The 15,731-nt window shown below is 37.5% G+C and overlaps 1 protein-coding gene across 1 annotated transcript in view; it reads left to right on the forward strand.

Moving 5' to 3' along the window:
- The window catches only part of FRY (furry homolog (Drosophila)), a 176,922-nt gene that overhangs the window by 84,770 nt on the left and 76,421 nt on the right, over positions 1 to 15,731 (forward strand). The window contains exons 18-28 of the mRNA XM_010572715.1: positions 2,034 to 2,289; positions 3,395 to 3,577; positions 4,464 to 4,554; positions 6,312 to 6,567; positions 6,892 to 7,081; positions 7,852 to 7,976; positions 8,163 to 8,220; positions 11,491 to 11,582; positions 11,783 to 11,955; positions 13,902 to 14,062; positions 14,908 to 15,018. Of these exons, the coding sequence (XP_010571017.1) occupies positions 2,034 to 2,289; positions 3,395 to 3,577; positions 4,464 to 4,554; positions 6,312 to 6,567; positions 6,892 to 7,081; positions 7,852 to 7,976; positions 8,163 to 8,220; positions 11,491 to 11,582; positions 11,783 to 11,955; positions 13,902 to 14,062; positions 14,908 to 15,018 (1,696 nt within the window). The remainder of the gene's footprint in view (positions 1 to 2,033; positions 2,290 to 3,394; positions 3,578 to 4,463; positions 4,555 to 6,311; positions 6,568 to 6,891; positions 7,082 to 7,851; positions 7,977 to 8,162; positions 8,221 to 11,490; positions 11,583 to 11,782; positions 11,956 to 13,901; positions 14,063 to 14,907; positions 15,019 to 15,731) is intronic.

Below are 15,731 nucleotides of genomic sequence, written 5' to 3' on the forward strand. Positions count from 1 at the left end.
CTGCTTCTCCCAGTTATGAAAAAGTAGTCCCAGGAGGTAAGTCTTCACTGTTCTAGAGAACACTGCATTAAAATATTGTGTCTTTTCTGGGTCAGAGACTAAAACACAAGGATAAAATCTTTGAAGAGGTGAGGTTTCAGTTCCTCCCTGGTTTTGGAAAGAACCTGAGCAGCTGTTCTGCCAGGGATTTGTGTGGGGCTGTGTTGTTGGGATGGAAAGATGTTAAATATTTTCTTTTCATTGAAGGTAAAATAACATCTTTGGGTTAATGGGTTCTTTTATTCAGTTTGATTTGAATTTTTCATCCTCACAACAGATGTGTCTTTTGGCAGTTTCCAGAAGGAGTCTGTAACTCAGCAGCTAGACTTTCTTCCAGGACAGCTGTATTCAAATTATAATCCATAAAGCAGATGTCAAGTATATACTGTACCTTTTGCCCTTTCACTGCCCACTGCAACCATTCATTAAAAATTCTCAAGTAGGTCTTAAATTTAACTGACTCAAGTGCAAACAAACAAACTAACATTTACTTGCTTCCACAAGCTGCCTGTCATGTAGTGGTAATACATAGATGCATTCTTATGCTCAGTTTGAATTTCATCTCATTTGATAATGTAGTTGCACAGTAACTTGGGCTTAGAGACGTAGGTCTTTTGTATCCTCTTTTCTGTTATTACTTTCTGTCATCGTGGAAGTCAGTTCATGGATGACTTAATCGTAGTCTCAGGGGTTTTGCGTGTTTTTCTGGTTTTGACATTCCAAAGAGGAGACAAAAATGGTCCTCTCAGCACAACAAAATACTATGTTTCCAAATTTATATAGGAAGTCATGTGGTTATTAAAGCATAACAGTTACTTTTGGAGCCATATTCACCAAGGGTGAAGTTTCATGGCAGTCACTTTCCTTTGACTTAAATGAAATGTCCCCTGCCTCCCAATTAGGTAGCTATAATGAACCAAATTTGTTATGAGCCACATCTCATCATACACTTCCAACTGAATGGAATTTGGTTCCACTCCATTTGGCTGTTTTGGTTTTTTTCTCCTAGATTTCTGACCATTTCTTCATAATGCATCCTCATTTTCAACTGTAGATTAAATGTAGATAAAATACTTTAAAAATGAGTTCTAATGAGTTCACACTACAGAAAATGACAGTCTTATGGGTGATTAAAACAAAATACATCATAAAGGCAATGAACCAAAAATTGCAGAACACACTGGTCTGAATTTACTTTATTCTGCCAAGCTACCAACAGAGAAGTTGTTTGATAATTTTTGTGTCAAAAGAAAGTATAAAGAATTTTTATGTTGAAAAGAACTTGAACGTGATGCAAATACAGAAGGAAATAAAATCTGAAAATGGAGTCTAAAATTGCACCATCTTTCAGAAGGACTTTACGGGTGTCTGGTGGGATTTTAAAAGTATGGAAAGTCCTGAGGCTGTTTTTCCCATTTCCCTATCCTAAGCTGTTGAAAACATAAAGCAGTTTTTTAATTCAAATGCTTCCATTTATTTCTTTTGAAGATTTGCTTTCAATAATTGTGATTTGCTTCTTGGCTAAAGATTCATTTTAACTATTAAGCAGCTGAGGTGTTGTGATTCTTTTATTTTTATATTGAAAGTAAGCCAATACATAAATTATGACATTACATATTAACCTGTAAGCCTTTTGTTATCATAACTAAATAGAAGTTATTTTGGAAGTGAGTAAATCAAAAGTGTATTTGGTTCGGGGAGACAGCAAAGTTGCTAAATAATGTACTTAAAAGATACTATCTTTTAGGAGTGGAACAAAGACTTCTTTCGGATGCATTAATATGTTCAGGTGCTGTTGTAGCAAGAATTACAGTATAAAAACAGGCTAAGGATGATAATTGTGGTCAGTAATAATGAAACCATGATAGCATCATTGAAGTTTACATTGTCATTGGGAATTTTCCATCAGTGTTAAGTTACTGAGAAACATATGCCCCTTACCACAATAAACACTCCTTAGATTTTTATTACCTGACATTTTCTTTTACTTACAGGCTGTCTATCCATATGGATGATGAACTTCGACACATTGCACAGAATTCTCTTCAGGGTCTACTTGTTGACTTTGTTGACTGGCGGGAGGATGTACTCTTTGGTTTTACTAATTTTCTGCTACGTGAAGTGAATGATATGCATCATACCCTTCTTGATACTTCACTGAAGTTGCTGCTACAGTTGCTTACACAATGGAAGCTTGTAATACACACTCCGGGAAAAGCTTCTGAACAGGCAAAAACCAGATCTGCAGAGGTATGAAATCAAGAGATCTGTGTCCTAACATTTATACTAATTGAAGGCAGAAATTATGTTACTTGGTATTGCTGTGGTTTATTTATTTTGTATTTACTCACCTGAGAAGAATTCACTACATAAGATTTTTTAAGGTAATTAGTTCAGGTGTCTTTTGAGGACAGCTATGTCCTTGTGTAATACAGCAGATGTTACTGTTGTTGAGCAACATAAGAGAATGCATGTCAAACTGAAAAACGCACATCAACAAAAGCACATAAAGTGAAATGAAATATGTGTATGTCGTTGTGGCAGAAGGACATTTTTGCAGGACAGAAACTGATTGATAATGCTAGTGGGAACACTGAAAAGAGTGAAGTGGATCTTCCCTTCCCGTAGCCGTTTCATTTGGCTGATTCAGAAACATCAAAGAACCAGATTGTTTCTACAGCCTGCTGTCTCCATGTGTTACAAACATTCCTGGGAACTGAACAGCTTTGCCTCTGCCTCTCCCATCTGCACTGTCCCACAGATATTATCATTATGAGAGATCATTTTCAGGCTTCATATCTCCTAACTCAATCACATTGGAAATGTTTTCCTTTGGGCAAGCATGATGTCTACTTTATATCACAGGCGACCAGTAATTAATAAGTAATAATAGTATTACAAAAAAATGTAGAAAAGAGAAATCCTCACATACTTTTCAGTAAATATTGTTACACTTTACTGGTGGGGTCAGGTTCTGGAGGTCACCTACCTAAGCTGTTGCCTGCTACAGGATCAAAGGAAGGACCTGAGGCCCTACTATCTAGAGTAGAAAAAGTGTGAAGTCTTCACAGTCTGACCTGCCCATTCGTTTTTTTAGTGGAGGATGGAACAAAGCAGGTTGAATTGCAAATTAGAGAGAGTGGGTTGGACAAAGGACTCTGCTCATGTATTGGTTTTATGGAACAAGATAAAGCAACAAAACTTGGTTGAGGGAATGCTGTCAGTCTCCTACTTCAGCAATTACATGGCCTCTGCATTTTGTTTCTTTATATGTCCTAGTTAAATAGAATATTTCTTGGAGACCTGGTTTTCAAACACCATCACTCCTTTTTTCCCCCCTTGCACTCTTCTACAGTTGATACCAAATGGATCCAGCCACAGGATACAGTCTGAAAGAAGCCCCTATTCTAATGTACTGCATGCAGTCGAAGGATTTGCACTGGTTCTGCTGTGTAGTTTCCAGGTTGCTACACGTAAACTAGCTGTTTTAATCCTCAGAGAGATCCGTGCTTTATTCCTGGCCCTTGGCCAGGCAGAGGTATGATTTTCCTTTTCTAGAACTTTGAATTAAAATTTTCTAAAGATAAAGCTCAAAACTGCTATTACAGTTGCTTTTAAGGTAATTGCTGTGGTGTAGCAGGTATGCACTTAGTTTTTAAGAAAGCATTTGGTCTGAGTTTACCATTTCTATTTGCCTTAGCACTGCCAACCTTTCTGTGTAGTCAACAATGTAACATTAATAACTGTACTCTCTACAAGAATTTGAAGGGAAACATGTACAGCAACTTAATATTTTCTCTTGGCATGATGTGAATGTAAAAGATGCTGTAAAACCTTTTTTTACTGCTTGGATCATTTTTGTATTGTCAGGATTTTACATTTGTACTGGAAATTAAACTCATTCCTGTAACATACCATTTTGTGAAAAAACACAGCATAGGACACATTTAAGATTATTCACATACATTTTCCTTGTATAGTAAAGACCTCTAAGTCTTTTTTTATGGTTATAGAAATACGGAGAGTCATGTGTGTTGGCAGTCACAGCTCAGTGAGCCATCTAAATGCCTAAGAACACAAATATGTGTGTTCATGGCAAAGGAATGCTTTAATAAACAGTAAGCTAATTTTCAGTGTTTTGATACCAGCTATCCAAAGTCATTTGGGATTTTCTGATATGTGCTTTTGTTTGGTAAGCAGTGAGCTACAGCCACAAATTAACTTCATTTCAAACCACAGCCTGGACTTGGTTCTGAGCTTAATATGAAAAAGACAAAATACACCCATCATTACCAATGAATTTTTTTAGCCATTTTAGATTCATGTCACAATTTTTAGGTGGTTCTATTTCCTATATCAGAAAAATAAGAAGGGAAATAATTTGGTCAGTAGAGCAGTTGACTTTTGTTCTCTGTGTTATGCAGGATGATGACAGGCCTATGATTGATGTCATGGATCAATTGAGTTCTTCTATTCTTGAAAGTTTTATTCATGTGGCTGTTTCAGATTCAGTAAGTACTACTTTACTGTTACTGCTAGTGTTTACATAGCGCATGGACATAACAAATATCAGACATGAAATACTAAAAATAAAGCTGCTAGAAATAAAAGAAATCATACAGCTTTAAGGCTCCAGGCATCTACCCAAGAGCTCCACAATGTCCCAGACAATCTGTTCCATGAAAAAAATCACATTATGTATATAGAAGATGCTACCTATAGAAAAAAAATTATAACAAAATTTATAATCAAAGCTACCTAGATTCTGGACCTGTGACCTGCATCCAAAAAAACCATTGAGAAAGTCTTATTTCCAGCACCACCTAATGCTTGGGGCACTTGGAAGTCACTCGCTGCTGTCATCTGTTCCAGAAGGGAATAAGCTTTAGCTCCCTTGTATACTCAGAAGTGGCCTTGCCTGCACACCTAAGCCTGAGCTCTAGAGTAATTCACAGCTGGGGTCAATCCCTGCTTTTGCTCTCTCATGGGTTTAATGTGCCTAATGTGCCACCAGAGGAAGCAGAGATGCAGTAAGTATTTTGAATGAAAAAGTATCAGCAGAAGAACAGATACATAGGGCAGCTTGTTTTGCATACTATCTTAGAGATTAGTGCCCTTGTCCAGAGAGCAGAAACTCTAACTTTTGGGCGCTTTTCAGCCTGATTAAGTTTAAAGCAACAATCGATCCTTACCCCATGAGTGCCCTTTCCTGGGGTAGGAAGGGGAGATGGAACTGGTGGTGAAGTTGGGCCACTGTGCAGCTGAAAACAGGAAAGTTGAGGGATTAGAAACTGAGCAAGCAAAAGACATTCTGACTGTAACCCAGGAATTAGGAAATTCAGCTGAAATAACAGCACCTGGGTTTGGTGTTGCCGTTTCTATAGGTGAAGGTTTGGATTTCGTGCTTTAATTCTATGTATTAATAATATAGCAAAGCAAATGTGTTGCCTGTGTACCTGGTTTCTGACAAGTACAGCAGGGAGTGGTAGTTCAGTAATTACTTTTGTAGCAGTGGATGTGGGCAACTGTTACATCCTATTTGAGGTCTGATAAGTGAATAATAAGGATGCCAAAATACATGTCTTTAAGTTTTCATTTCGTGAAGTTGTTTCCTTAAGACAAAATCTAAATTACAGTACAGAAAGAGTTTGTTGATAGGAGAACCCTACTTACCACTGAAGGTAGCAGGATTTAAAGTGGATTAAAACTGCTTAAGTGCCTGCTTCAGCCTCTTAATTCCCTACACACATATTCAAATGCCCTGATGAATTCTGAAGAATATTTATTAATAGCAATGGTATTTATCACATTGTCATAGCATGTAGGAGTTTTAATCATGGGCTAAGGCTCTGTCCGGCTGTTCAGACAATGAACATAAGGACAGTCTGTACCTATTAAGACAGCAGCGTCAAACAAGAGACAATGGATGGGTGCAGGCAGCAAGGAGAGAGAATAGAGTAACAATGAGATTATACTGGTTAGCATAATCATTAGTTATTGTAGAGTTTAAGGGCAAGTTATTGTGCCTATCGCAGTAAATAGGACCTTAAGGAAGAACCGGAGGGGAAATAATGAGGTAGCTCTTATCAGCATTTGTGAAAAGCTCCCTCTGAGTGAAAGGGCAATGTGATGGGAAGCATAAAAGTGTTGCTTTAAAAAATCCAACAGAAGTTGGCCATGGAGCTTGAAAATAAAGACGAGTACTGAGGGGGAGCATGGCAGGGAATAAATGACTGTCACTGTGATGTTTTGTCTTTTCTCTCTGTAGACAGCAATCCCATTAACACACAGCGTGGATTTGCAGTGGCTGGTGGAATGGAATGCCGTCCTAGTAAATAGCCATTATGATGTGAAAAGTCCTTCCCATGTCTGGATATTTGCACAGTCTGTTAAAGACCCATGGGTTCTTTGCCTCTTCAGTTTTCTGAGACAGGAGAATTTACCAAAACATTGTCCTACAGCTCTCAGTTATGCTTGGCCATACGCTTTCACGAGGCTACAGCTGATAATGCCTCTTGTGGATCCAAAGTAAGTGGCAATCTGCATTAAACTTTCATTTTTATGGGTTATGTGATTTTAATACAAGCTTTTTTGAGTCTCATGTTTCAGTATCAGTCCATAATTCCTGCAAGGTACTACCCAGACACTCAGTTTTGAGTTTCAAAATGGCAGTTTGTAAGGTAGAAGACTCCAGTTTTCTACCTTCATTGATCTTTCCCATGTATCATGTCATGTTGAATTGCAGCTGGTGGATACGTAGCATGTTTTATTCCCTTTTAAAATATTTTGAGATACTGTGTAATTAAGACTGGGAAATTATTTTAATAATTTTAATTTATTTTTAAATTCTAGTATTCCTGTTAATGCAAAGAAAACAAGTACTGCGAGCAGTGGAGACAACTATGTTACTTTGTGGAGAAACTATCTTATTCTCTGTTTTGGAGTAGCAAAGCCCAGTATTATGAGCCCAGGACACTTGCGTGCTTCAACACCAGAGATCATGGCTACCACTCCTGATGGAACAGTGAACTACGATAATAAGGTGATGCATCCTTTTTCAAACAAATTATTTATTTAGGAGAGTTTTAAACTGCATCTACATGCAAAATCATATCCTGATGAAAGTATTTCAGTTAGCGGAATATTTTGATATATGCAAACTGCTTAAGGCACATAATTAAACAGTTAAAACATCTGTATAATCTGTATCAACATGATGTGTCAATAAATATTTGGCAAAAGCCATGGCATTTTCAAAATACTACTTTTTTTTTTTTTTTTTGCATTCTGTGTCATGAATATTCAAAATATGGAAGTTCTGGCCATATGTGTTGAAGTGAACTTTAGTTTTTCATCCCCTTTCTTTCCTTGTAGAGCACTCCAATTTGTAAACTTAGAACATTATTAAGCAATAAGGCAGATTTCTGAATAAACATTGTACTGTCAGACATGAAAGAATACTGTATGAAATACAGTTTCAAGTAGTAGCAACCTGAGAGGAGCAGTAGCTCCACAAATGCAATTACTGGAATATTTTAATGAAAGAACAAATTAAGTAAATGACAATAATCTGAATGAAAGCAAAGAGATTTCCCAGATGTATTTATTTGTTAGGCCTTATTGAGATGATTGTGATATAGTGGACATCCAGTTAGACTCGTGCATTGATACCCATAATTGTAAAATCATTTCAGCATGTTTTTAAAATACATATGTATTCTTGGACAATGGTTTTTTTGTAAAAAAAATTACATTTACTCAATATTGATAATCCTGACAATTAAATTTCAATAATTTCTTAATATATTTTAGGCTATTGGAACTCCATCTGTTGGAGTCTTACTAAAGCAGCTAGTGCCTTTGATGAGACTTGAAAGCATAGAAATAACAGAATCACTTGTATTAGGATTTGGAAGAACAAATTCCCTTGTTTTCAGGTACTTCCCCACTTACTATATGCTTGATTATTTGCCTCTAATCCCAATGCATTATTTTTGTTGTCATTTAAATATACTCAAATTTTTATTTGCACTTTAGACATTTGTTTTTATATATTGAATAAAATATTGATGCTTTTCAGAGGAGACTAAATTTTGTTTACAAAGTGGTTTTTTTTAATTCAGGGAATTAGTAGAAGAACTTCACCCACTAATGAAAGAAGCCCTAGAAAGAAGACCAGAGGTTAGTTGCAGAAATTAAATGTACTAGTTTGTTTAAACTGCAAAATTAATTTAAAAGTAGTAATTCTGTCTCTTTGAAATACAAAGATATTCTTTTGTACTAAGTAACAAGTTAAGTTCTGTGTGCAACAAGGATTTTATTTACTGTGCGTAAGAACATAACTTAAAACAATTCCATTAAACCCTAGTTTAATTTGAATTCTATCAGTGATACAAAACATACATTATAGAAAAATTTCCAGTCAAATACGGAACCTCCTCATATGGAACTCAGATATGTTGGGAATCCACTTTCAATATCTAGGAAAAATACCTTGTAACACAGCTGGGCTAGAAGCACATTTCACAGCAGTGTTCAGATGTGCTTTTTATTTGCAGGGTGGGCAGGGTCATCTATTTCAACTTCAGTCGACTACATTTTTTCATTCTAAATAAAACAGGTTAACTGACAAATTCATCAGTGTTTTCACCTTTATTATAGTACTCTCTTTTGTTATAATGGAAAGGAGTGCTAGAAGGGATCCCAACAGACCATCCGATCTGTCCAAGGGAGGATGAACTAGTCTTGGGTCATTCCTGACAGATGTTGTCTAAACTGTTCTTAAAAACCACTGGTGATAAGACTCTGTAGTCTGAGTAAGCACTTTAGTCACAGGACGTGTCTATGCGGCTCAATGGGAAAGCCATGGGGAGAGCTTCAGTACTGGACCCGAGTTGCCGTTCTGCTCAATTTTCTCTCCCTGGCTCAGTTTTGGACCATTCCAGCTGGCTCCAAGATGCAAATCTGAGATGGTGCTGGAGGTAGCTCCCTCCCAGGAATTGCCCCAGAAGGTACCAAGCCACCAGACACAGTCCTCCAAACGCCCCCAGCTGCTTGTGCTCTGCTCTGCGTCCCCTCATCCCCTGCCTCCCTGCGTGCAGCAGCCTACTGGCCAAGTTGCAAAACCACTGCAGCACAGCCCTCGGGTTAGAGCTGGCATAAGAAAAAAAGAGCAGTGATAATGCCTGGGGCCAGAAAAGCATTACACGAGTCCCTCTAGGCAACATGGACATAGCCAGCCTTCTTGAGGTCTTCTGGAACAGTGTGAATAGGAGGCAGCCTGTACCACTTGACTTTAGGGCCATGAACACTCCCTGCCTCTGTTTACCAGTGTAGACCCAGCCATTTTGTCCGTGCAGCTCTGCTGAGAAGTCTGCACGGCTGCGTACAGAAAGCGATGTTGTCGCATTAATACTTTCCTCTGCCCGGGCTTGTTCACCTGGTCCTCAAGCAATTTCAAACCGTGTGTTCATTACTCTGTCCTCCACAGCGGTTTCAATAAGGTGTCATCGTGGTGACCTGCTGTGCTGTCCCTGTCTGCCAAGTCATAGTCTTTGGTGCAGAAGCCATGCAGAAAATGGTGGTCAGGAAGAAGTTAAATCATTAATAGGTGGACAGAGGCTCTCAGCTGTGCCCAGTATGGAAATAAACAAAAAATAATTCACTTGGCGGGTACTTCATTCATGTTAAGTTTTATGTGGACAAGTCTTAATAATTCTGTGTCTGGCAAACATCCACTACCATTTCCACGCTGTGTTGCTTCACACCTCGATTCACTTGTGTGCCTTCCATCCCTATGAAGTCATTGATTTGAAGGTCACTTGTTTTGATACTGGGCAGAAGTGGATTAATACACATTAGTGCAGCCACTTGCCTCTGCATTTCTGCCCGTGCACCACTGAAGAAAATTTAGACTTGAAGGGCCTTTTCTGGAGACATACATATCCAGTCTACCCTCAGGAAAGGAATCGCGAGAATGCAGAAGTTTGCAGTATGCTGTAAGAGCAAATTTAGCACGTGGAAATGTCAGTAGAGGAATATGAGAACAAGAGACTGCAGTGTTAATTCCTGTATTGCTCCTGATAGTAAGAACTGGACCACCATCCTGCAAGCAGTGCCACCAGTAAACCCAGGAGTGACCGTATGGGTTGTGTAGCTGTAGAAAACATGGCAGGCGTCCATGTCGGCAGGCAGGTATCCAACACATCAGAAATAACATCCTTGAACTGACATATGCTATGGCTAGGAAGAGCATTACCAGCACGGCCAAGAACTGCAGGGGTAGACCAAAATGGACGTTACACAAGATCTGCCATGTGGGCACTGGCACGGAGCTTGCCAGATCGCCTCTGACGCCGTTGCAGGAGGCAGCTGCGCCTGTTACGTACTGTGTTACAATAAAACTGCTTTGTTCTCTACGTGTCCTTCCTGGAAGCTTTAAGGTGTAAAGGTAGAAGAACAGCGCTCTGAATAGGACAAATCAAATGGCGTAATGATTTGAATAAAACCTTTGGCTAGGATGGTGCAAACTGCCAGTGCTGGGTCAGAATACCAGGGAAAGCATGTTCCCTTTTCCCAAGCATCTGCTGCTGGCTGTGGGCAGAGCCAGAGTACTAGGTGAGACAAGCCTTTGGTCTGACTCAGTATTGCCATTGTTACATTCTGAAGAGGAAAATTTGAGCTTTCTCTGAGCTTTTCTTGTTCTGACAGCAAATTTCTTTGAGTGCAATAGCAGGTTTTTGACCTTCTCACCTTTTTTGCTTAGTGGAGATGCAGGGTACAAAGAAGTCAGTTTAGCCCTTCAGCAAAGAACAGGCCGTGTGGCATTCACATCTTTCAAGGCAAGATAGAAGAGAGAAAGGACAGCTTTCTAGAAGATAACGAGATACAGTGAACCAGTTAACAACAGTGCAGTCCTGTTCTATGGGGGGAGCATGTTAACGGAGGGTACAACCACTGCTGTCAGCACACCCAAGACCGTACTGGAGCGGTGTCTGCTAGGAGCTGACTTGAATATGGGTGACCATGTAGCTGCAGCATTGCCAAGTTCAAGAATGGCTAATCACTAAAGTATTTTCCTGGGGTCTGGATATCTGTTCTGCACTTTACAATGCTTCCAGCACCCAGTGTAGATAGTGTTAAGCTAACATGAATATCTCTGCTACCAGAAGATAGCATGGGTTTTGGCACAGGAACCTCGAATATTAATTAATTAATTAATTAATTAATCAAGAATCATTACAAAGACAAAAATTTGATCGTGTTTAATTCTGTGTTGATGCATAAGCACACTGTTACGATTAAATATCCAAAAGCAATCAAGTTCCTTCATGAAGAAAATGCCTGAACTGGAATTCTTAAATCTCGCTACTGTACTGACATTTCTGAAGTTACTACTTCTTAATGTATGCACCTATGCATGTAAAAATGGTTGTTTTTTTAAATTCCAAGAACAAGAAACGTCGAGAACGCCGAGATCTACTAAGACTGCAGTTACTGCGAATTTTTGAACTACTTGCTGATGCTGGTGTTATAAGCGACAGGTAGGACTATCACTCATCATAAATACAGATCTCTAAGTGAAATAATTTTCACTGTTTGCAACAGTGAGTTTATGTCAGTATGTTCTTTGAAGAATTGTGTAATCTATCGGATATGGAGAGATTTTTATGCATTTCTTCAGAAAGCTGTAGTATAACTACACTGTCACTCTGTACTAACGTACAACTTTCCTTTATGCTAGTACAAATGGAGCCTTAGAAAGAGATACCTTAGCCCTTGGAGCCTTGTTCTTAGAGTATGTTGATCTGACTCGTATGCTTCTGGAGGCTGAAAATGATAAGGAAGTTGAAATCCTTAAGGATATGAGAGCACATTTCAGTGCAATGATTGCCAACTTGATTCAGTGTGTGCCAGGTATGGTGCTAAATTATCTCAACATACTATGAAATTTCATTTAATATATGTATTGGAAAAGTAATTTTTTATTTCTTTTTTTTTCTGTGTTTTTTTCACTGCTTCTGAATTGTCATATAATGAATGTAAAGGGGAATGTGGACAAAAATGTGTTCGAAAGTCTATTAAGAGTCAAATAAAAACCAGTAAAGCTTGATGAAGTATTTAATATTCATATATAAGAATCACCTCTTTAAAAGCCCAGCAAAGAAATTGTCTGTGATCTCTAGGGACTCCAGATTTCTTTGACATAAGGCCTTATTTTCTTCCCTTTGACTTTATTGCCAGACTTTTCATAAACTCAGGCAGGCCTTGAAGCATATAGGTAGGTGCAGAAAATGTACAATATTAAATGTAGTGAAAAGCTGTATCCCATGTTACCTGACTCCAGTTGTATAGCAAAGATTTCTTCAATTGATTTCATGCTTTTTATATATTGCAAGATTATTTCAGAAATGTAATTACATTAGCAAAAAATAAAGAAAAAGTCTGCTTTAAAGGCCTCAGTGTAATTACTGGAAGATAAGGTCTGGAGTTTACTCAGTCTGTGCAAATCTGCTATCTCTAGATCATTTAGGACAGGACATAGCAGCATTGGTAGCAACAAATACAAAACAATTCAAAAGAGTAAAGTAAGGGAATAAATAATCGGGAATGCTTTCATGGAAGTTTCCAGTGTGCATATTTTGTCAAAGTTGTGTAATTGCTTTCAGCCAGAAGATAAATAAAAATTATATAATAGTTGAACAAAATAAGGAAAAAATAGCATCCCTGCTAGTCTCATTTAAGGCAGTAAAAAAACTTCTTTGAACTGAGTAGTGTCAAGTTCTTAGCTGCTGATAACAAACAAAATACTGAATTTCTTTCCTTTATTCCTCTCCTAAATGATGCTCATTAACAATACAGAATTTCTCTAGTAGTTACTTTGTCACGAGTATTTGGAAAAGCCTTCCTCTTTGCATTCATTCTCATGTTCTATGAGGCACAAAACCAATGTCTGCATGTTAATGTGAATTTTCCACAATGAAACAGCCATGTTGTATGTTTTTAGAGAATACAGTAATAACAGATGCATTTCAGTAATTCAGAGATGTATTTTCTGCTAACAAGACAGCTTTGAAATATATCAATAACTAACAAAGCCATAACATTTAACTCCTATCAAACAAATGTTTATTGTGTCAACATCTATCATCTTTAGCCACTGTTCATATTGATTTGCATTAGTATTGTCTAGTTAGACTTTGTTGGCTTCCAGCACAGCTTCTAGGTGAAAAATAATTGGCCAGTAGCATTTTGCCAGTCTCTTTAATAAACATAGTACCGCATCTGCCATCACGTTTTGCTTAGGGGAATTAAAACTCTTGCTTAAAAGATTTCTCTTTTTTTTCTCCACGTGGTTAAGAATTCATAGATATTTTTCATTTGCTCAGGTAATTTAGCTGTTCAGAAAATATTCCACATCTTTGTCATAAACAAACAGGCACCAAGTTTCTTTTATTTCTTGTCCCCACCTATTACTCTATTAGAATAAGACATATGTATTGTTTGGGCTTGCATTTAAAGGATTGGAAGAAACAAGTAAATATTTGCCGCTACAGGATTGCAAGAGGCAGTGAAAAGCCTGATTCTATAATTAGTTTCTTGCATGCTGTTTCTGAAGTCAGATGTACATGTTTATATAACGACACATTAATTCAGAACTGAAGGTTCTTAGAAATACAGTGCATCTTATTCACTTCATTAGACTGTTAAAAGGAACTTAGATACTTTGGAGTAAGTGTATATTGAACATTTAAGAAAAACTCCCTTTTTGTAGAAATTTGAAATTGATGTCATCACCTCTGCCACATGAATGCGTATTTAACATTAACAAATCACAGCTATTTCTGTTTCTCTTCACTTAGTTCACCACAGGAGATTTCTCTTCCCTCAGCAAAGCTTGAGGCATCACCTGTTCATCTTATTCAGCCAGTGGGCAGGACCTTTCAGTATTATGTTCACACCACTGGACCGTTACAGTGATAGAAATCATCAGATTACAAGATACCAGTATTGTGCATTAAAGGTATTAAAGTTTCACTGTCAAAATCAGTAACAGCAATTCTCCAGTCAAAATACAAGTAACTGTGAGGTTTATTTCCTTTTATTTCACAGACGTTTGAATTGACATACTTGATGCAAACTAGTATACTCATATGTATATGTACAGTGGTATCATAGAATGTAGCAGTATGAGCCACTGGAGTTACGCATTTGTTTCTTTGTAGACAGTTTTCAAGGCTAATTATTTGCAAAACCAGAATGCATTTTAAAATTTTACTTAGCTGTTAATTAACAGGTTTTCGGATTCAGTGAGAGGATCTTAGGCTCTACGATTAAATATAGTACCAATTCAGTATCACACACACATCTGAGGACTGTCTCCCACGCTTGCCTGGAGACATGCTCGATAATAATAAAATAATTCTGTGGCAATACCAGTTGCAACTCCCCCACATAAGTAAGCTGGGAAAATAATAGCTTATGTAGTTATATAAGATGCATCGCTTGGTGTAAAACAGTTTTAATTTTTGCAGAAAGATGCTGTTGAAACATCTGTGTACTTTAATTGGTTTTGTAGTTTGATTTGTGAAGACTGGGTAAAATGACAAAACGTATCTTGAAGAATGGGAAAACTGGGCTATAGTATTCCTTCCAAAATGCTTAAACTGAGCATTATCTTGAATCCAGTAACATCTATAGCAACATAATTATTGAATTCTAGCAGAATCAGCTGTTACCATTTTCACCATAGTTCCCTCAAAAAGAAGAACAAGTGGCAGTCCTGTTAGCCTGGATCTGGGCTCAAATCATTCTGGAAGGTTCACTCTTGTTACTTTTTTGTGTAACTAAAGTTTCTTGTGTTTTTAGGCCATGTCAGCTGTGCTCTGCTGTGGACCTGTATTTGATAATGTTGGTCTTTCCCCTGATGGATATCTTTACAAATGGCTTGATAACATTCTGGCTTGTCAGGATTTACGTGTAAGTACTCACGAAAATGCAACACTGATGAATAATTTTAATCTCTGTACTGGGTGAGTAAAGAGTTTGTGACTGTGAGAACTATGACTGTATATGTTCTAATTCAAGAGGGAAACAATAGCTTTATACAAGGTTCTAATACAAAAGTGTAATTAATTTAAAAGCATTTAAACAGTAAAAGAATTACTATTCCTGAAAATATAATGTAGGTAAATAATAAGCTAAAAAAATTGCCTTATGGCTCAGTGTTGCTTGTAACAGAAATTTAAGCTTTTCATCTGCTGAAAAAGAAAGGTTGAAAATGGCACAAGCTCAAAAATATTTGTATTTCTATTTGGAGTACTTCCACCCACCTGCTTCAAGTTTCTGTGGAATAAGAATGTAAAATCCCTTCCTGCTTGGTAACATAGATGCTGGTGAAACAAATCTGAAAGTGAGTGGGTAGATCTTCCAAAGAAGTCAAGAGGATAAATGATTCAGGAGAGGAAAGATTTTTTTTTTTTTTTCTTTTTAAAGAACATGTATGTAACAGACTATTCTTGCAATTTTTTCTTCCATTTCTATGAAGATGGGTTTTGACTTTGTAACTACCCAGTTGTATTTCTGTATTTATAGCTGATTGGACTATCTCTTTGATTAAGGAGGAGTAGATTGGTGATTTACATCAAGTGGAGAGAGAGAACAATGATCTTTCCCTTTGTGGTATCTTGCAT

The sequence above is a fragment of the Haliaeetus leucocephalus genome, unplaced genomic scaffold (genome assembly GCF_000737465.1).
Source record: "Haliaeetus leucocephalus isolate CR32 unplaced genomic scaffold, Haliaeetus_leucocephalus-4.0 Scaffold351, whole genome shotgun sequence".
NCBI lineage: Eukaryota > Metazoa > Chordata > Aves > Accipitriformes > Accipitridae > Haliaeetus > Haliaeetus leucocephalus.